Here is a 23,106-nt window from a genome sequence, read left to right on the forward strand (position 1 = left end):
AGTCTCTAAGATTAGGAAGTCAGAAAGACTTTTTTGTTACAAGGAATAAATAAATGTGACTGACGACTGATGCTTTGAATATATCAGGACAATAATATAGGAAGCAAACACTTCCATTTTGCAGAGACTATTAATAACCATCCTTAAATCATTAAGTATAGCAGATGAATAAGTAAACCCAGTAAGTTTTTTTTCTAAACAAAAGAAGGATGTTGAAAACTGAAAGCTATGCCAAAACCAAAAAAAAAAAAAAGCATTGACTTTTCTTCTGAAATGTAATTCTTCTCATGACTGCAGTTACTGACATTTTACTTACTATTAGTTACTGACATGTAACTAATGTACTTAACATGTTCGTATATTTTTAGTATAATTTATTATTATCTTTTGCTTCCCAGGATTATATTATCTATGGAGAATATCTGTTAAGAAGAGTATCTTCAGTAAGGTGAAATCATCCTGTGTACAAATCAACACTTCAAAATTCATGTTACTTCAGGGTTCACACACCCAAAATGTAACCACTTCCCTTCAGTGCCCCAGATACTTTTTGCCCCATCCCCTCTAAATTACTAAATTACTAATACTTGTATAACAGCAATTACAAAATTACCAGTTTTTAAATTCAATGCTACATGACTAAAACCAATCCTGTCTTCTGTTTTCCCTCTCCACTGAAGCAAATTACATAGCTGTAATATAAATTATGTGGCTCAGACCAGTAATTTCTGAGAAAACAGAGAGTTCAAGGGCCTCCTCTCCTTGAGGACAAGCTGCTGATTGGTCCCTCAGTCCCATATGTAAATGTTTTAATTTCAATAATTGCCTGTTTTTCCTCTATCTGTGCCTGTGCACCTGCTCTGGGTATTGAGGCTATCAGCTTCAGTGGTGGAGCTTCCCTATACTGCTTCTTCCTTTCTTTCCTGCTGCTGAGGAGGAAACTGACTCCACTTATTATGGTTATAGTAATTTTCTCTTGCTGTTTCCTTTAACTTCCCTGTTTGAAATGTCTTCTGCTTTGCCAGGGATAAGTCTGATTCCCTTATTTTGCTTTCAGATTAAAAATACAAATAAGCCATCCTCCTTTTGCAAGTGTCAGAAAAAGGACTTTAGTGAACCTAACATCCTTTTACCTGGCCCAGCAGAATGGCTGTGTTTGAGTGTGTTAGGCCAGCTGACCACGTGGTTATCACACGAGGCTTCAAGCAATCCCTCGTGTCCCCACACACCAGCACAACATGATAACAGAAGTAATCCAGGAAAACCAAAATTGGGCACAGGCATCCATCCATTCATTCACACCTTCTCTGTCTCCCTCCTCTTCTTGTCGTAATTCAGTTTAGTAAATCTAGAACAAGACTTTTCCCCTAAAAGTCAGGGAAACACATTATAACTGAGCTACTGTTTTGAATCGCACTCCAAATGCTTTGAAAGTTTCACCTAAATGAACCCCCTAAAGCTTTTATATGACAATATAAAATCCAATATGGCTGAAACTGTTTACCTTTTGTTTTCTCCTTTCTTGCTTTAATATGATTCTGCTTCTGAAAAATGCAAATATTTATTATTTTAATAGCAAAAGTATAATCTTGACTCATGGCTTGAATTTCTCATCAATGGTTCTGAGGTTTAGGACACAAAGAGAATTATGTTGTTATGTTATGTTATGTTATGTTATGTTATGTTATGTTATGTTACATGTTATAATGGATCAAACCTTTAGGTAGTAAAGTCAACATATCTCTGTTGAAGTAATTTTGACTAAAATCCCAGTTTACTCCAGTAAGGATAGGATCACATTCTATATTGGGCTATCAAGCACATTTAACATGAAAAAAGAACACAGAAAAAGCTTTCAGTCATTTGAATGCAATGAACATTTCATCAATTTGTAATTTCTTAAAACTAAAGAAATCTTTGTCCATATATTATTTTGTCCTAATTGTCATGCTGCAACAGAGCTACAAAACTATATTAGCAAACAAACCAAAGAAGCATTGTATGAGCTTTTCCCTTTTGTAACTTTCCAGAATACTGGGGACCTTTTGTAAAACAGGAAGGCAAAATAGATTGACACTACAAGTTGCTGTTGTTTGTGCAGTATAGGACACAGTTACATCTCCAACTACTCATCTGACTTGTCAAATACAGTCTTATGTGAAGTGCCTACAGGACTTGGTGGATAAAATTGGAAGTCAGGGCCACTGTTCCATGAGCAGAGTGAGCATGGCTGCAGTCCTTAGGTCAGTAAGATTAGGACTTTTTGTGAGGGTTGGAAATACGGAGTATTCCCTTGGAATTACCTTTTGCTTAAAGTTTGAGCAAACTTTCCAAACATATGTGTATAACGCCCTATGTGTACATTTGCCCTTGCAGTGAGGAGGAACCTCAGTGATGTGTGGTTTTTCTGATACCTAAAATGTAAACCCCAGATTCACTCAAGGACCCCTGGCAGATGCTACCAGCATCAGCAAGCAGCAGGTTGGTTTGTATTTGCTAAATTCGTGCAATACTCCTACACACTGAGTTTTCTTACAGAGGGTATGGGAGACAGGCACTTAGGACAAAGCTTGGGTTGGTGTTTTGGGGTTTCTTCCAACTGAAACTCTCCTTCCTCTTGCTTCACAGAGGCAACATTCAGAAAACCCAATTTGCTGGGAAGACTTGCAGCTCGGTTGGGTGTTCTTTTAGTTTGATTCTCCATAGAGTCTGGATGATTACAAAGCTGTGCTCAGCAATGTTGCTTCCCAATGGCTGACAAAATCTGTGGGGTTTAGATTTCTAGTAGATTGGCAGAGAGCACAGTACCCAAAGAAACAGAACATTATCTTTTATTTTTTTACTTTATCATTACAACTCAGCTTGTGATGTTTTACTGTTTCAATGAATCTCAATGCCTGTGCATCCTTTTCTCCAAATGGTAACCACTGCTTTTTGTGAGGGCGTGAGGAAGGCCTCACGCAGCCCCTGTCTGTGGAGAGACACTGAGCCCAAACATGACTGCCTGCCCGGGGTGGGAGGGCACCTGCACCTTCTCCCACAGTCTGGCTCAGGGGGCACTCCAGGGCTGTCACCCACCATGGCCTGCTGGTCTGTGAGGGCACGCCAGGCCTGAATCACACACTGTGGCACTACTGCTCTGTGCAGAGACTAGTTCGGTCACAAACACCGTGCTATGCCAGGTTGTGAGGGAAAATGAGGCCTGAAACAGATACCATGGCTGTGTGTGCCAGTTGGTAAAGGGACACCATGGCTCGCACAACGTGGCTGGTTTGTGAGGGAGTACCAGGGTGGTTAAACACACCATGGCAGTGCCCAGTCTGTGAGGGACACTGGCACAGCATGGAGCTGTGAAGAGTCAGCTCTGAAGAGTTCCACTCACCGACTGCCACCGACCCAGTTCATTTTCTGCTGCTGAGGAGGCAGGGCGGGAGGGCAGGGCTGCCCTGCGTGCTGCTGGCAGTGCGGGCAGAGGCAATGGCTGCCCCAGGGATGGTTTGCAGCCTCCCAGCAGCACCACAGAGCCCTTCCGCGAGGCCTCCTCCTCCCCGGGAGCGGCAGGGCAGCCGCTCTCCGTGGCCCCAGAGAAGAAGGAAAGGGTGGTACAGGGATTGACAGACAAAGGGGAAGGATGCAGGAAGCCAAATAAGGATGTGGAAGAGGCGATGCTCTTCTTGCTGCTGCCCTTCTTCCACCCCTGGTGTTTCCTTACAGGCTGCTGCCAAAGCCATCGCCCTTTCCCAGGGGAGTCATAAGTGTCTTGTCCCAAGTGAATTGATTTGTCTTTCAGGTCCAGCTTGTCTCCGCTACCACCACTGTGATTTTTAGGACAGGAGCGCACTTTCCTTCCATCCTGCTCTTTCTCAGGTATTTTTGGGACAACAGGGGAAGCGATGAGCATTTTCTGCTGGCAGAGTTGTTGCCCTTGGTCCTGCCTGATGAGCTGTTGAGTGTAAATGCCACTAACCTCCAGGAGGGATGCAGAGCCACTCGGGGAATCCTGGCAGCAGCACAGCTCCACTCACTCCCTTCCCTGTAACTCACTGCTATCATCTCAGCAAGTGAAGGCAGCCATTTACAAAACAATCATCAAAGTTCCATATGAATCTTTTCCCGTGGTGTTTCTTTTCTTGAGTTATCTTTAGCCTAAAGTTTTCCAGGGTAGTAAAGTTTGACTAGCATTAGTACAACAATGTGAAGAGTGTTCATGAGGAGTCTAAAATTAAAAATTGGCCAAGATGTTTTTCTTTCTATTACTTCTAATTTGGCAGGGGTGTTTATAGAATCTGATAAGTATGCATAATTGTTTCTTGTAACAACACTAGGTGAAAATCTTCATGATAAATTAGATCTGTATTTTAAGTCTATGTGTCTCTACAGCTAATATGACAGGTGACAGGCTGAAAATTTATTTATTTCATTACTTCAAATACTAATTTTTATTTTCAAGTCCATCTCGTGTAAATGTTGAACTTGCTAATACTATGTCTAAAATGTAGTTTCGTGTATAACGTAATCAAATCCCTTTCACATTTTTTTTTATATATGATTTTTTCTCTATCACCCTTACTCTTACTTTTTCACAGTATTGTCTAGATTTAAAGGAAAAAAGTAGGATTTTCTTTCTGTTTGAGTTATTTTATCTGGTAGTTAGCAGTTATTTTTAGAATCCAGAAAAAGTGACATGGCAGCTTCAATTAATTATTTTTCAACATAATAAATCTTCTCCTCCTCAAATTATTTATTGCAAATAAAGCAAAGGACCCTTCAAACAGTCATAAAATAAAAAAACGTATTTTTTGAGGAGGGCAAAGTAAAAAATGAAATAAGACCTGAGATTAATATGATTATATTGACAGTGTTTGCATATTTTACCTTGACTCTCAACATTTTAAAAGTTTTAAATAATTGAATTTCTGAATTATGGAATAATTTTCAAGAGTTGCATAACATGATTATTAATTTTTAAAAAGTCATGAGTTTCATGAAGCTTAGTTGATTCTCTGGGAAGTGAAGTACAGAAGTATAGAACAAAGGCTTCCTCTATTTGTCAGAGACTGAAGTTTAAAGATTTCCCTTTTTTCTAACTTTTATAGCCACTCTTCAGAATAACTATATTTCATGCTCCTTTGTTAAGGTAATACTATACAGGATCTTATGCAGAACAGCTTTCCAACCTTCAGCACCTGAATTTTTCTCTCTGGCTTGCTTCTTCAATATCAGAGCAGCTCTTGATATAAGAGATATATCAAAGCAGCCCAAAGCAGACTAAGAAAGCATTTCTCCAGGGATGCTGGTGTTGAAATGTTGACTTTTGGCACCCAGCTTGCAGTAGGTCCTTACAGAACTTCTGTATAATCAAATAAGAGAGAGGGAGGTCTGATGGGCACTTGTTAGACCGCTACTCTATGTCCCAACACACCCAGAGGAAGCAGCTAATTTAGACAATGAAACTGTGAATTCAAAGTGTGTGCCGACTCTGTCTGCAGCATTATTGTACCCTGAAGGTCTGAAGATGCTTCTTTCCTTAAATATGTTCCCTTGAGTGAACAGACACTGCTTATGTAAAATCATACTCACCAGGGACAGAGAGAAGATGCATTTCTAAGAAATGTCTTAGAACTAACTTCAAATAGTTCTTGTGTTTCTTAATTAATCTTCCCCTTTCCAGCAAGTGTCCTACTCTAGTGCTAATTATAAAGGAAGGAGTTATTAAAGATATAAATGTTAAGTAAAAAACCCAAAACAAACCCAAACTGGTGAATCTCACAGTTAGGTTTAAGTATTTTACAACATCACTGACTTTTTTAATGTTAATTTAACATACGTTGATTTTTTAAATTTGATCTTGATATCTAGCATTAGGTAACTAAATCCATCTGTAGAAAACTGCATAAAAGATTCAAGGAAACTAAAATGCTTTCCCATGTCTGTCCAGGGTGAGAATTTCTGGCACGTTTAAATACCAGGATGCACTTATTTAGATCCCTAAATATTGACCTAATTATCTAAGGCTAGGAATGCATGACTAAAAAAAGCCTGACTCTGTTCCAAGTGGAAGCTCTTCTTTGGCAAATGCAGTGTTTAAACTTTGTTTACAGAGTTGCATGGCCTTCTTCCAGTCAATACTTGATGCCAATCCCTTCCTTGAGAGATCAGCTTGTAGAGAAATAAAACAACATTGACCTTGTGGTACTTTATAGTAACCTGTTTGATGGTTTTGCTCTAAAGAGAACTTTTTAAAAGATAGCTGTGATATTGCAAAATCTTAACAGAGTCTGAGTAAGTTCAAAACAGAAGACAAAGCTTGATTTAAAAACAGTTTCCCCTTTTAAAAGTAGTTCCTCTTGAAAGACAGATCTCCTTCAATTAAGTGGATGAAAAATCCTTCTCCTGTTCACCTTTAAAGGGTGGAGAGATAGAAGATTGTAGACTGGCTAAATAGTTTCCAAACACAGCAAACTGGCCAGCTCAGAGAGAAGCATCTAATCTACCAGGGTTGAAATTCAATGCCCAGCTGGGAAGAACAAGGGATTGGATCCACATGACAAACCACCAGCCAGGACAGTACCACTGACCAGTAGGTTGATATTACTGCATGAAGCAGATGCCATTCTTAGGTGGTGATTATTTAGATGGAATAATTTTTTACAGAATGAACTCTCAAGACAAAGTGCTGTCCTTGGCTTGATATAGAACAGTGCATGAGGTCTGTTACAGAGTCGTGTGCTGAAAACCTCACTTTATGAAAACAGTATTTCTATAAAGATTAACAAAGACAAAAGAATCCTCTGTAGATGTGCCAAACTCCAGTTAGGAACAGTGTCAAAAGCAGATCAGGAGAGGGAGCTAAGAGAATTAAATCCTTACAAGGGGTTAGGAAAGAGCTGAAGGATACCAGACTTGAAGTAAAGACACAGTCTGAATCATAGCAAAAAGAAGATAACAGAGGAGAACACAAACTTAGAGAAAAATACAATTAGCAATTACAACAGGCCAGAAAAAAACTGGGAAACAACTAGGCAAAGTAACCAAACTACTAAATAATTTTTCTTCACATCAACTAGGAGCAAAAGCTTGCTAAAAAGTCTAAAGGGACAAGGCCAAGGAACAACAGGGCATTCAAAAGAGACACGGATGTTACAGAAAAGTTAGGCTTTTTGCATCAGTATTCATTTATGAGGAAACTGGGGAGAACTTAATGCAGGAATCCTTCCTGAGGAACTCATTGAGTATCTGTCTAAAGTGAAAATAACAGCAGACGAGGTCAGAATGATCATACCAAGGCAGAATGAAGACTAGCAAAGCACCAGGACTAAATGGTATTCAATGAAGAGCTCCATAATGCAGCACTGTGGAAAGGACCACCTGAATTTGGAGTAATCTTGGAGACTAGAGGATAGCAAATGTGACACAATTTAAAAAGAAAGAATTTTGTGGCAATCCAGAAAGTTCACTTCTGCACAAAAAAACAGCAGAAATTATATAGTAGGCCAGCATGTGAAAAGCCAGTGGAGCTTCTATAGATGGAAGCTGCTGTAGGACACATGTAGAAAAGAGTGATTGCTGCTGTCTTGATGGATTTAATTAAGGATGTTGACAATATCTGTTACTGAAGGTTTCAAGAAAATAAAGAAGTTGTGAAATAATAGGGAAGGTCCTGCCTGAATAAAATGAAAAAAGGAAGGAAGAGACTATTTAGTTCTTGTTTTCATGCACTCAGGCACTGGGGATTGACATGGAATAGAGGCGGACAAACTCCTAAGTGCTATGGGAAAGTTGCAGGCTGAGGGGAGAGGGGAAGAGAGTGAGCAAGAGTGAGCTCTGCTGTTGAATGTCTCTTCCAGAACAGCCATAGGTGGATGTAAAGTGGAGCCTGTGGGAGTCAGGGTCAAATTAAGCAGAAAGGAGTATTTCTTCACATAAGAAATGAGGAATGGCTTGTCAGCTGTTTCTATTTATGTAAGTTTACAGGATTTCAAGAGAGACTGAACAAGTAATTGTAAGAGTAATTGTAAGGAATGTTTAGTAGAAAAACCTCCCAGTCTCACTATATTCTCACAGCTTAAAATGGCCAGAAGTTGGGAAAGTATGAAGCTGCAGCATCACATTAAATTGTAATTTTTTGCCCTCTTGGGTGTCTACTTAAAGTTACTGTTAGAGACAGAATACTGTACTTGGTAAAGCACTGGCTTATTTGCTTTTTAGTATGTAGAATTCTCCCAAATAAGAGTTAATAAGTAAACTGCAGTAGATGATCTTTTTGTTGTCATACCAGCTGCAAATCCTCAAATAAATTCTTGAGGCATGACAAAAGGATGACAACAAATCCCATGTTGGGGGGTGCAGGAGTAAAAGAGATGTTTTTTCTAGATTTATTCCTGCCTTCATTTTTCAGAGTAGAACACTGACTCTGCTGTGGGCAGTGCCAGTATCACCATTAACTGACACCAGCTACATTAAAACTGAAGGTCCTGCTTGTCTTAGATCTCCAGATCCCAAAGGATTTACAGGTGTCTGAATATTCTACTGAGGTATATGAATATAGCCAATAGTTTCTCTAAATAAACAGATAATTTCTGCTGACACAAATTTGAAATCAAAGGTCAGGGTATCTTATCACTGTTTTCTGATAAAAACATCAAATTTTCCATTGGTGTGCTTTGATGTTGCAAACTAATTCTGTGGGTGTATTTCTGTACTTATGTAAGTGATGACATTAAAGTAAATAGAAAGTTTGGAAGTACTTCAGAGAAAGGTATTTACTGAATAATGGCTTCTGTGTTCATAGTCTGTTGAATCTGACTCAAAGGAAATCCTACTATTTCCATACCACTATGCAAACATACAGCTAAAAATAATGAAAAAACGAGATGTTCCCAGCTTACCATATTACAGTACATCATATTTTGGACATTATTTACAGTTCACTATTAGTAACTGAAAACAAGCACTGTGTGGATTGAAGTTACATGTTTCACATACATTCATCCACATGGAAACCACTATGTACTGTATGCATGACCTACACACATCTAAATCTTAAAGGTCCTAAATAGCAATTATTCAAAACACAGAATTTATATCTATTTTTCAGTACTTTTAATTTTTATTTTGTTGTCCTTATGGCACAGTGGATAACTCCACAAGCAGCAAAGAAATTTCAGTTTACTGCAGACTGATGTTACAGCTATTGTACCCTCTGTTAGAATCATATAAGACATCAAATAAATGGTCTTTTGGTCTTTTGGTTAAAAAATTGCACATTATTTTTTCACTAAATCAAATAGTAGAAAAAATGGTCATTGAGTAATGATTAAGATTATCTCTTGAGTAATAGCCTGCATGTTCAAATTCCACTACCTTCATCACAACCACAAAGCTGTGCAAGGACGAAGTGCTGGTGTGGGAGACAGTGGGCACAAAACAGGAGATAAAGAAGAGGCATCAGCTGTCATGACTGCACCCTAGTTCCTGCATATACAAACATTTGTGGACTTTAGTCACCCTGATACTTATTGCTGCCATATATCATTCTTCCTTCTCAGTTATTGGTTCCTGTATTTTAAAAATGCACACAAGTTATTTTAATACACTCGATGAAAACTAACCATATGACTATAAAAAAGTCACTTGACACTAAAAATCAAGTTTCTCCTTAAGAAAGGATAAACTCCCAAATAGTCTGGATCTAACATTAACATCCCTCCAATTCCACAGCTTCAGCTACTCAAACTTATTTGATTACATATATACCAGAATTTTATTATAAAGTCAGTAGAAAATGTGAAGACAGCAGAGCACTGAACCAAAGTTACTGCAGTTTCGGCAGTTATTTTTCCAGTAATATTGAGAAGTGTTACTATGACTAAATGTAGTAAAATTCCTGCCTTCAGCAGTAAAAAAAAAACCCTAACACCTAAGGCCATGCTCCACAAAGAGGAGTTTGTGCATGGATTACTGGGCAGGATTGTGGCAGAGCAAAACTCTCGAGACAGCAAGAACAGAAGAAAGGGGGTATTTAAAACAACAGTTCAGTCTTTTCTTCATCCTTTCAAAAGAAGGAAACACATTCCTTTTATTGACTGAAAAGACTGTGGTTAGATTTGCTTCACTTAAATGTTCCCACAGATCTGACTGTGGGGTGTACATGTGCACTAACCACCAAGTCACCAGAAGTTTCAGTCATCCAGGATCCTGTGAAGTGAAAGGTCAGCAGACATGCAGAACTGAAAGAGATCTGTGAACTTTCCCCTTGGTAAGAAAATGCTAGAGTAATGGAATATTGCAAATAGCTGTGGTTTGGCAAAATCTAAGAGTATGCTGTGCTACACATAAGCCAGTAAGGGAAGTATCCAGTGGAGAGCATGATTAAAAAAATAACAAGTTGTAAGCAAAGCAATTCTTAGCCACTGTATCTTGCATCTTTGTGCACTGAAAAACCTATTTTACTGACAAAATAATTTGCAGTGAAATCAGGCTTACCTACTAACTTAATGTGTTTCGTACTACACTAGGTCAGATTTTGAATTTTCCAAGCTTTGAGTTGTGCATTTTGGAAAAAAAGAAGGGCCTCTGTCCAGATATCTGGCCTGTGCTCACTGGCAAGAATATAATACACTTAAAGACTACCCCATACCTCTCTACCTAACTGTCCAGACCACTGTGGGCTGAATTTTTGCAACCTCCTAGGAAGAAATGAGAACTAGATCTTCCTTGCTTCCTTCTTGTCCTACTGGTCTTGGCTTACTTTTTAGAGGGCACATAGATGTTTTCGTAAGTGGTGTCTGATTTTTAAAAGCAAACCTCACTTGCTCTCAAATCAATTATTATCATTCCTTCATCCTGAAGCTTGTGTTGCTATCTAAACATCATCACTGCGCTTTATTCGATGGGGGGTTGTTTTATTACAGTAATGTGACTTATTTAACACAGTATTTGCTGAGTTACTGTGAGGCAGGTGGTCTCACTCTTCATTTTTAGCGAAAAAACCGGGCTCCTCACCCCTGCCATAAACGCCTAATATCGCATTTTAAAAACATACTTTTATATACATATTCTATTTATCATACATTTATCACATACTTTATCATATCTTACATAGTTACCTTAGTACTATATTTTCAAAGTGTAAAAGGTCCAGAGCATGTTAGTACTCTGATTCTCCCCTTGCAATTTGAGTTCCTTTTCCAAACAAGTGAAGCAGTAGAAATAAGTAATTAAGAAAACAGAAAATAATGCAGCAAGACTGCTGCCTTTACTGTAGATTGCTTTGTGTGAAATTAGCCGGGTTTTACTGCAGGGGCCGTGCGACTCGGTCGGGGTTATTCTGGGCCAGTAACGCTGCCAGTACACAATACCGGTTTCCTTTCTGCGAGAGGACAGGAAATAAATGACGAGCAGTGTGCAGGCGCTGCCCTGGAGACGCCGAGCTGCCCGGCTCCCTCCCGCGGCCGCCCGGCCGATTTCCGAGCCGGGGCTATCCGAGGCCACCGGCCCGGCTGCGCCGCCCTCCGCCGCGCCGCTCCCGCACCGGGCCCCCCGTGCCGGCGGTACAGCCCCCCCGCCCCGGGGAGCCTCGGGGGGGTGCCGGGCTGCCCATCCTGCCGGGGCTGCCGAGCTCTCTCCGGGGCTGCCGAGCTCTCTCCGGGGCTGCCGCCCCCCGTCCCGCTCCCCCCGCGCCGCTGGCGAGGCCGGGGCCGGAGGCGGAGCCTGCTCCGCAGGGCAGGCGGAAGGAAAGGGCCCGGCCGCAGCCTGGGGCGAGCCGGCGCGCTGCAGGGCCGGGCTGCGCGGACCCGCCGAGCGCCGGGAGATCAACGGTGCGGCCGCAGCCGAGGCCGGGCAACCCTCCGTGAACCCGGATCCGAGCGCCGGGCGACCGGTGCTGCTGCTGCTGCCGCTGCGGCCGCGCCCCGAGCGATAGCGGTTGTGGCCGGGGCGGCGGTGCTGAGCGGCTGGGCCGCTACCGGTGCCGGTGCCGGTGCCGCCCCGCGCGGCGCAGCCAATGGTGCTCGGCGGGGCGGGCTGCGCCGCGCGGGGCTGCGTTGTGCAACGCGCCGCGCTTTGAAGGCACCATCGCCCCTGGGAGGCAGCGCTCACTCGGCATCTGTCACGGCAGGGCGGCCGGCGGCGGGCCGGGCCCTGCGCCCCGATGAAGACCCGGCGGGACCGGCCTCCCCAGCGGACATGAGCCACCCGCGCTAGGAGCGGCTCGTAGCGGTGCCCCGGCGGGCAGGATGGCCCACATGCTGCATGCGGCAGCCCGGCGGGTGCAGTGGAGCCGGGCGGGCGCCGCGAAGAGGGCTGCGTGCCTGCTGGCCGCGGCGTACGGGCTCAAAATCCTCTACCCCATCATCCGCGGGCGTGTGAGGCGGGCGAGCGGCAGAGGCGGCGCGCACGATGAGAGGGGCCGGGCGGTCCCGCACGGCACCGGCGGCCGGGGCAGAGTCTCCCCGGCCGTGGACGCGGAATTCTTCAAGCAGCTGCTGGAACTCCGCAAACTGTTCTTCCCGAAGCTGGTGAGTGCCGAGCTGGGCTTACTCTGCCTCCACTCGTTTGCTCTGGTATCCAGGACCTTCCTCTCCATCTATGTGGCCGCCCTCGATGGAAAAATTGTGAAGAGCATTGTGGAGAAAAAGCCCAGGAGCTTTGTCTTCAAGTTAATCAAGTGGCTGATGATTGCAATCCCAGCCACTTTCGTGAACAGCACCATACGGTACCTGGAGTGCAAGCTGGCCCTCGCCTTCCGCACTCGCCTGGTGGATCACGCCTATGAGACCTACTTTGCCAACCAAACTTACTACAAAGTGATCAGCATGGACGGGCGGCTGGCCAACCCGGACCAGTCCCTCACCGAGGACATCATGATGTTCTCGCAGTCCGTGGCGCATCTCTACTCCAACCTCACCAAGCCCATCCTGGATGTTGTGCTCACCTCCTACACCCTCATCCGCACAGCACGGTCCCGGGGGGCCAACCCCATCGGGCCCACAGTCCTGGCTGGTCTCGTCGTCTACGCCACGGCCCGCGTGCTCAAAGCCTGCTCGCCCAAGTTTGGCAAACTGGTGGCTGAGGAGGCTCACAAGAAGGGCTACCTGCGCTTCATACATTCACGCATCATTGCCAATGTGGAGGAGATTGCCTTTTACCGAGGGCACAAGGTAAGGGGGAGAGAAATTGGAGGCACTGGGGTCGCTCCTGCACTGCTGGAGTGGACCCATGCTTCCCCTGATGCCCTTCTTGAGCACTTGGATTCCTCTGACATTTAAACTTGTTTATATCTTGGCACTTCCCATTTCTTAGGAAAAACGTCTCACAAGCAGTGTCTGGGGGAAGCAGATCACAGTTCTCTTGAACTCTGGCAATATTCTGGTTTTGCAGATCGATTTTATGCTTATCTAGAAAACTAATCTACATCACTGTTTTTCCCCCACCCAGTCTGTTCTGAATAACTTTTCCAGACTTCTGTTTTTCTAACCATGTGTATGAACCACCATATTTAATCCTGCAGAAACAGCAACCATGGCACACCAGAAAGTCTAGGGGGAAACTGTGATGGCTCAGAGCACGCTAGAACCTTTGACACTCTTTCACATAGCCAAGCAAAGATGTAGTCACCAGTCTTAAAATAGCATAAGTACAGTACTTCTGCAATCACAGTTACATAAACTAGTAGCTTGTTTTAAAGCCACCTTATTAAGGAACTCTTCATATTTTTATTAGAAGTGAATTTTGGCTGTAATACCTTTCAAACACAATTGGGGGAAAAAAGTTGTTTCATGTAAGGTGAAAATGAAAGCTAGAAACCAGCTTGAAGTATTACTCTTTCAGTTCAAGCAATGATTATATAATGTTAATGATTTATTTTTGTAGACACAATCTCAAAAGCTGCCTGTAATAATGTTTTAAGTGCAGCTAAATTAAACGTTTTCTCTATTCCCACATATATGGGCTTGAACTGAATACATACTGTATTGACTTGCAACTGTCTTTGACTTGTTGAACCTCCTGGGATAATTCTGTCTTTTCCCCAGACTGCTTGCAAAAAGAAGCAGCATTTCAGGAATCAACTCTGCAACTTTAAGTCACTGAAGATAATTGATCCCCGCATGCTTTCCAATATAATTTTCAGTTGCTGTGAAGGTCTACAGCTGCAGCTTTATTAAAAGGACGTGGAATCAATCTTATTTTGTTTGTTAGAATCAACTGTTGTTACTGCTATGTTGTTCTTGTATATATTAGAGATCTCAAAAGACTTGAAAACTTGCCAATGTTCTGTCAAGGGACAATGGTGTAAATAAGAACCAGGTCCAGTGACTTCCATAAATCTGTGCAGTTTTGCCGTGAGACTGCAGCACAGTGAGCATAAAGTACCACATGGCAGATGTGATGCAGAAGTGACTACTCTGGGTACCTGATTATTTCATGTACACATGTGAACATACCTTGTACTGCACGTGTATCTTTATTTCACTGTATACATGATTTTTTTTATTTTAACTGTAGGTAGAATTGAAACAACTGCAAAAAAGCTACAAGGATTTGACAGATCAAATGAATCTCATTTTGTCCAAACGTTTATGGTACATCATGATAGAGCAGTTCCTGATGAAGTATGTCTGGAGTAGCTGTGGTATGATCATGGTCGCTGTGCCCATCATCACCGCAACGGGATTTGCAGATGGCGGTAATACCATATTTTACCTAATTCCTGAATGATTTTTTAAAGTTATAGTCCTCAAAAGACTCTAGTTCCCTTGAGTGCTGTTCACATTGGTTTATTTTTCACAGACTTGCTTACAACATCTGTCTTCTGTATAACTTGCAGGCATAGCAAGTCAGCTGAGCAAATGATCCAACTTAGAGAGTGTGTGATAAGTAGTACGAAGTCAGGACTTAGAGGATCCTTGTATCACACAAGATTGTAATGATCATTGCAGTCTCTTATTTCACTGGTCACTGTTGGAATGGCAGGCTGATTTTTGCACCATCTCCTTCTGCAAAATGATACTATGAACTTTCCTAGAGTGCTTATCTTATCCTTCCATAAACGATAGTGTAATTACTGGTAATTATAGGTAATTTTTCTCTTATTGTTGACCTGTGGGAAACCGCTGGATCTCCCAACTCCCTGGGAGAAGGTAAAATTCAGATTCCAGGTTAGGATAGTATCATTTTTGACATCTTATCACAACTTTCATGGAAGTGAAATGAGACTCAGAGAGTGTTGCAACTGCAGATGCTGTTAAATACTAAACAAAAAAAGAGATAGCAAAAAGAAAGGTATTAAGGAGGGCTACTGATTAATTTGGTTTAACAACCTTCCTCATGCACAATTAGAACTTAATATATTACAAATTTCCTAGGATTCCTGTAGCATGAATCCTACAAAGTCTTCAGAAGGATCAGTTCTAAACTGGGTTCTTTGAATTAGGAATGAGTGAATAATTCTTTTCTGTGCAGTAGTTCTGTTTCTTTCTTGGAAGTTATATTCCAAATCAGGACTGTCCAAGTGGACAAACTTGGTGTGAGCTGTAGGATGTCTTCGTGCAGTGCCCACGTGGTTGCCTGTCTGATAAAAAGTTGTGCCTGTGCAGGGCTGGGTGCTCAGCTCCCTGACCTCCTGCCCATCATGTGGCTTAGGAGGGCAATACATCAGCACCCTGGCTGGCATCCTGGGAACAGCTTCAAAAATATCAGCATGTCTTGTTCTAAACTGAAGAGGCTGTACAAAGGTATTTCACCTCACAGTGAAGGTTATCAGCACAACAGAAAAAGTGATAAGAGTCTTTCTGCTAGGATGGAAATGGGTACAATCAAGAAAAGGAGCATTTAACCACATGCTGTAAATATCTTCTTGGTATTGGAGCATGAATAAAAAAGGACTCATATTCATGCTAAACTAAATAACATTCCTGTTACTCATGATTGTTCTTTTGTTAAATGCATTTCAAATGTGGGAGAAAACAAAGATGCAGCAGTGGCTCACATTGTAAAGCAGAATTATGTTTCCTACCAGCAACCTAAACTATTAAAACATGAGGTTTATTATTGAGTCATGGGGCTTACCGTAATGGTGGTTCACAAACATTATACTGGCAGCACTGTCAAGACCAGTTTGAGCTATTAAAGGTATTCAAAGAATCAAGCACACCTGAAATTACCACTGACCTGCCTGGGAAAACAGTGCTCTTTGCCTCAGCAGATCAGATACAAGTTTGTTCACTTATATCTGTTTGTTTCCTTATATCTGAAGGAAGACGAGTAGATTTATTGCTTTAGGTTGAATCAAAAGAGTCAGGGATATGTACAAAACTGCTACCATGGACAGACTTGAGACTACAGGTGTAAAGCCATAGATTTCGTACACTTCCTCAGAAAGGAGAAAGAAAAAGTAAAAAAAATTCTTCAGTAATAAGAAAAAAGAACATTCTTTGACAGTGATATTTCTGACTGAAATTCTAAGATTTTGCTATATATATATTTAAATGAAGAATTTAGATGGAAAAGACAAGATTTCTGTTTGATAACATTTCTCATTCTTTTTGTATTAAACCATTCACATTCCTAATGTTCTGTCTCAGTTTATGGAGAGTAACTATTTTTTGAAGCAAGACTGATTGATAGACACAGTGAACATTTATTTTTGTTTGTAAAATAAGTGTGGCTATCAATTAAATAAGTGAAGAGGAAAAAGGAAAAGTTACTTTCTGTATGAGATAGAGACAGTCTGTCTGTTAAAATGTGACAATTTCAAACACAGGAGGCCTGCTATGTGAAAAAATGTTTTGGACAAAATGTTCAAGAAAAATTATATCGGTGGGTTATATAATAGAGGAGCTTGTCTTTTTGGGCTGTGAAATGCTCATAAATTCTATATAATTTCGATTTTTAAAATGCCCCTCAACTGACTGATGCAGTGGCTTGTAGTGATCCTTAAACTCTTGCTAGATGAGCTGGCCTGGGTGCTGGAAGAAGCCATCAGTAGATCCTGCATTTACATTAAGGAGGAATGCTGCATCAGTGTAGTTAAAACATACCTCATTCCTAGATTATTTAATTGTGGTTCTACATAGTATAGGCTGCATGTGCTATAATCCCAAGAACATCAGCAAAAATTGGTCATGTCAGAAGTAAACAAATCTCAAATCCTCTTTTACTAATGAATTAACTGAATGCTCCCTATTTACTAAATGTATTCTTCTTAGAGTGGAAATAACTTGAAAGTGAGAGCCACATCAGTAAGAATTTTGTAATCTCTTTGCAAGAGCTTTTCTGTATTATTTTTCAAAACATGTCTCTCTCATTGTGTCTTTGCAAGATTGCATGCAAATAGTTTGCAGTGTGTTGATGCAGAACTGAAGGAAAATCATAATTAAAACCAGGAGAAATAACATAAATATATATACTGTCTGTGGGTATATACATATACACATGCATATATGAAAAGTTATGATGTAGCAGTTTTAAAGTTCTTCATTAATTATTTCACTGTATTTCAATGAAATACAGTGAAATAATTCAGTGTAATTAGTATTATATTTTATTATTATTCCAGCGTATTTCACTGTAATACAGTGTATTTCAGTGATCCAGTTATGTAGAAATAGCTTGATGGATGTGTAAATGGAAACAGAATAGTATTTAGGTTTAACCAATAAAGACAGAAAGATTCATCTGGCTTTGATACTGCCTGTAGATTCTCAGGCACCAGAGTTCTAGAATCTGATGTGTCAGGGAAGTGAGAGTAAGAAAATGCTGTTTGCTCTACTCTTGTATTGCTTGACTTAGCCCATGAAATTTATGGTTCCATTACACGTGCAAGGAATTCCTCCTAGATTTTCTTGATCATGAGCACTGTGGAGACCCGGATGTTAGTAACAATTGCCAGTACAGGAGTTGCCACAGTGGATCCACCTATTACCTTGCCTAGTATGATTCCTAGCATCAACTTAGTTTAAAAAAGAAACTTAAAAAAAACTTTACAAATTTGAGGGAAAAAAAATAATATCCAGATCCCATTTTGCAGAAGATTTAAGCCGTATGTGGAGATACATATAAAGTTATGTGATGCAGAAAACCTTTTAGATCTTTCATTGTAAATCTCTTATGTGGAAAATCTTTAGGAGTGGTTTACTACACCACTGGTTTACTATACCAGTGATTTGTAGTTTCAGTTATAAACACTGAAACAACATTTAGCCTCAAAATAGTCATCCACTTCTTTTTAAGTCTTGTTTCCTTCAGGAAACAAACCTTGCAGGTTGAATCTGTGGGATCCATGGTAGCAAGATGGTATATGTAGATATGTTAAATATACTTACTTCTCATGTATCTTCTATAAATTCTGCTGCTGTTTTCTCCTTGCCTAATGCTGCTGACATTCTTATGAGACAAGTCCTTTCTTTGGAGCTTGAGTATTCTTGTTAACAGGATGCAGTGTCATAAAGCCTTACAGCTTTGTTCTGAGGTCAGATGAAGAGTGAAACTTCATTGTGAGGGAGAATTATCCTACTGAAACCATGCCTTTGATACCGAAAGAGTTTATTGCTTTCTTACAGAAATCTAATTGTGTTGCTAGATTTACACAAATATGAAGGGTTCCTTCTACATGAAGTGAGTAAATAAGTAAGGCTGAAAATTAATAATCACAAAAATGTTATAAATGATGTTTAAAATCTGTTTCAGATAATTTCTTAGGTTTTACTTTTTGCATATTTTGAAAAATTTATGTTGTGTGATGGTGTATTAAAAGGAAAATGATCCATGTAGATAAATAGAGAAAATAATAGGATGTTTTGTCTAACAAGAAGAATTCCATATGCTCCCACTGACTCTTTTTGACCAAGCTATTGTAGTTGCATTCAAGAGGTCTTTTTGAAAGGTTGTCTTCATAGAGTTAACTTTTTCTTAAAAAGACTGCTCTATAATGTCTCACATTGCAATAATAATTTAGTTTGTAGAGATAATATTCAGCAGAATATTTTAACAAAGGTTTTTTTTTTTTTAATTTAGAGTTGGAAGATGGCCAGAAACAGGCAATGGTTAGTGAAAGAACAGAAGCTTTTACTACATCACGAAACTTGCTGATCTCTGGAGCAGATGCTATTGAAAGGATTATGTCTTCATACAAAGAGGTACTGCACATCTTGTATGCATGAAACACAAGAGGAAAAAAAGAAAAAACAATTTGAATTTAATATAAAATATTTAAAAATGTAGTGCAGTTTTTAAAGGCAAGTTCTATTGCAACTAAATCCATGGAGATCTTTGAACTGTTAGTTTGATCTTTAGGATTGACAGAGTCTAAAGTGCACAGTTGCCTGCATGATGCAATGTGTAGATGTCATTTTTAATACTTGTGTTCAGGTGTCATCAGAGAGCAGCAAAAGTTCCTGGAATGTCAGTGATAAAGATTCACATTCCTCTTCTGTTTGGAGCACAGACCTGAATTCAGGCTGTCTGCCTTCAGTGTACTGGGATTCTTCTGTTTGAAGTGTCATAAAAGCATATAATAGTTTAATTGTGAGAATCTTTGAAGGTCTTCTAGTCCAACAACCCCACCATGAGCAGGTACATCTTCAACTATTATTGGACTGCTCAGAGTCCCGTCCAACCTGACCTTGAATGTTTCCAGAGATGGGGCAACCTGTTTCTGTATGAAAAACAAGGAGAATTTGAATACTTATTTCTGGGACACTTAAACTGTAAGGCTGTTTTCAGTATCTTGTGAACCTGTTAAATTGTAAGTAATTTTTCAAAACAGAGACAGTTTAGAAGGAAAAAGTTCATGTTCAGAGTACAAGTAGTCTAGAAGCACAGAATATTTATCTAGAAGATCAGAGATACTGTTTCAGGTCCTTACCCAAATTCCAGTAGAGCTGGGCTTTGATGTGTTGTATCTCTTGTGGATTTCTTTAAATGCCAACTGTTAAGCCAAAGAAACGTGAGGCAGTGCTGCTAATCCCAACATTTCCTTCTGAATGTTTGTTCTTCATATTTTAATTGGTGTTTGCTTGTCCCTTTGGTGGGAATCCCTTTTCCCACTGCAGTGCGAGGAGGGACGCATTAGCTAGGCAGCTAATCAAAGACTATGGATTCTGTTATTTGGAATCCAGCCATAACAGCTACAACTTTGTAAATTGGCAGAGGAGGGGTAGTTGGGCACCTTTGGATACAGACTTTGACAAAGCCAGAGTCCTTCTAATAGGTTGTGATTTCTGACCTGTTCTCTTTAAGCTGTTCCCCTGCTTGATCTCTGCTCTCAAGATATGGTCAGATAACCTGTTATACACTGATGTAATATCTGTTTTGTTTTCAGCATTAAGTAATTTATATAATGTACGTGAGGCCTTAGAAAAAACATGGTTTTATTTTTTTGGTAAAAAACATACCCACAAAACATTAGAGGAAGAACTGAGCAAACTCACTTTGTCTATAACATGGTAAGATACTAATCCAGACATGAGACCAAAGAGCAGTTATATGAATTTCCATCTTAATTTTACATTTATGCTTTTCTTCCAGAGACAGTGCAGTACTTCAGCCACATTGTCATTCCCATTTTGTGATTCAGGCAGTTTCAAAGGACAGTGTACTTCAACCCACCTCAAGTGGTAGTACAGTTCTAGTTCTTGCCCATCTCCTCCACCAACGCAGCCTTCTTCAAGTCAATGTAATTCACTGTGCAGATGAGATGGGCTCAACTTTTCTTTGCAGTCAATAGTTCAGTATTTAGGGATTTAGTGTTTGAACAAAGTGAGTTTCTACAGTCATGGTATAGAAGCTTACTATACCTTATGGTTCTCCTGGGACAGTGGTACAAGTTTCATTTATCACATGCAGGATTCTTTCCGTTGTCCTCCAGTGAAGTGATTGCCATGTGGCCAGAACTAGTGCTCACTTCTGAGTCTGGCACAAATAGTGAAACTTACAGAAGAATTGTGGAATTATTTCCAGTTATTTCTAATAATCTTGGAATTATGTACACTGTAGTGGGTGAACTCAGTATTTAACACAACTAGCCAAGGATTTTAAATCTTGATCTAATTTTGTTACTATTCTTGTCTTCTCTGCATTTTGTATAAAAATGTATCCTTTTAAAACCATCTAATAGTATATTTAAAATAAAAGGCCTTGGCTTAATTCTTTGCTACCAGCAGATGGAGGCAGTTCTTTGGAAGCTCTTAAATAACTCATGAATATGAAGGTCCAGAGATCTGCTCTTTCTGTCTTCACCAGGTGAAAATTGTGACAAGTGAACCAAAAAGAAAAAAAAAGGAGAAAGCTGTTTAAGAGACCTCACCATCTTAAAAATGCCCAGTTTTATTCTAAGGTGTCAGATTGAGCATACAGTTGATAGAAACTCATTTCTGGTTTGTACTGTATTTTAGGTTAGGATGCCCTGGAACTGCCTCTTTTACACAGAAAAACACACTTCTCCCACAGCAGGTTTCAGGAATACAAGCAAGTAAACATAAGTAATTACAGATGCCATTTTTTTCTCATTTCTCTGGACTTCTATTTTTGCTAGAAAATTAAAAGATTTTGGTTTTTTTTCTTGTGTACCAGCCTCTTTGTTTTCAGATATGTTAGTAGCTGTTCTCTATTCATTGAAGACTACAAAAATCAGCATCTCTTTAACCTCTTCATTTATTGGAGTTATCATAGCTTACCTGGGCTTAACTCAAACTGTCCTTTCTGCTGATTGGTAGGAGCTGCAGGTGGCATATGGGTTAGCACTCATATGGTTAGAATTTCAAGGAATGAAAATCAATAGGTGTTGATCAACATTGTTGCTCATGTTGAACTTTGGCCAAACATTCAATTTGTAGAATTTGTAAGCACAACTGAAACAAGGTGTTTGTTGTTTCTCAGGTCACTGAGCTAGCAGGCTATACCGCCCGTGTCTACAACATGTTTTCAGTCTTTGACGAGGTGAAGAGAGGCATCTACAAAAGAACTGCTGTTATTCAAGGGTCTGTAAACAACAGCAGGAGTGAAGATAAAGCAGAGTTACACACTGATGGGCCCTTAGAAATCAAAGGTAATTAATTCATATTTGTATGAATTTCCCAGGGGTGGTGGGGGAGGCATGGAGCAGTGGGACAGGAGGTGAACAGAGGGTTTTTTTCTGTAAGTAATCAGCCTCTCAGCCTTAATGCCCCAGAGACCATGTTGCTTTTCATTTTAACCCCCTGCTACCTCATGACTCTGTCCTTATGGTGTGCTTTTCTAGTACACATGGCTCAAGTGTTTTCTGTAAAAACTTTCAATGAAAAGGCATTTCAACTAGACGGTTACATGTGATGGTGATGTTAGTATTCTTACAGTGCCTAGTCATTTTCTTCAGAAAGTGAGGATTGTAACATTCTCATCTTCAACCATCACATTATTTTGTTTGAGGTAGGAGGAAAAAGACAGATTGGTTCAGTAGTTTTTACCAAAAGTACCATGTTTTCCATGGTTTAAGATCAGCCTGTGCTCATTTTTTCATAATTTAGTGGGAATTTTAATCTTCTCCTCACCTCCCAAAGGATCTGAAAAATATGTACTTTTCCCCTCCTGATCCCATCCTGTGTCTATCTGGTACCACTGTCTTTCTCTCTTCACCCTCCCTGGAGCATTTTCTGTGTACGTCCATTTCTTATTGTGCTCCATTATTTTTTGCCACCTCTCTCTGCCTCTTGCATCCAGCTTCTCTCTGATGTACTCAAAGGCAGCATTTGCAATGGGTTTTTCCGCATTTTCCCAGCATACCATTTCTGCTACTGCCCTCTGTGGTGTTGAAAAGCCTCATTCTCTTCCTTTAGCTTTTGAAAAGTTAAGCTTCAGTTGAGTTATAGGCCCCAGAGGGCTCTTTGTGAAATAATTTCTTGCAGCAATTTCGACAGTGCTGCCCTTCAGCTCATATTTCTCAAAGGTCCTCTGACAAGGTTCATCATAATAAAGTGTGATGGATAGGTATGGAAATAGCTGATGTCTTAATCTTGTAGATCTTGGTCATACTTGGCTGATGTTGAAAGGAATGGCATTTTATAACTATTGCATTTTGTCATGTACATGAAAAAAGGTTTGTAGTTCCTGGAGCAACTAAATAATTTGGGG

The 23,106-nt window shown here is 40.4% G+C and overlaps 1 protein-coding gene across 1 annotated transcript in view; it reads left to right on the forward strand.

Moving 5' to 3' along the window:
* Positions 1-12,046: 12,046 nt before the first annotated feature.
* Positions 12,047-23,106, forward strand: part of ABCD2 (ATP binding cassette subfamily D member 2) — a 41,773-nt gene continuing 30,713 nt past the window's right edge. Inside the window, exons 1-4 of the mRNA XM_033057988.1 lie at positions 12,047-13,160; positions 14,506-14,686; positions 19,015-19,136; positions 21,877-22,045. Coding sequence (XP_032913879.1) covers positions 12,237-13,160; positions 14,506-14,686; positions 19,015-19,136; positions 21,877-22,045 — 1,396 coding nt within the window. The 5' untranslated portion in view covers positions 12,047-12,236. The remainder of the gene's footprint in view (positions 13,161-14,505; positions 14,687-19,014; positions 19,137-21,876; positions 22,046-23,106) is intronic.

The sequence above is a fragment of the Catharus ustulatus genome, chromosome 4, assembly GCF_009819885.2.
Source record: "Catharus ustulatus isolate bCatUst1 chromosome 4, bCatUst1.pri.v2, whole genome shotgun sequence".
Lineage (NCBI taxonomy): Eukaryota > Metazoa > Chordata > Aves > Passeriformes > Turdidae > Catharus > Catharus ustulatus.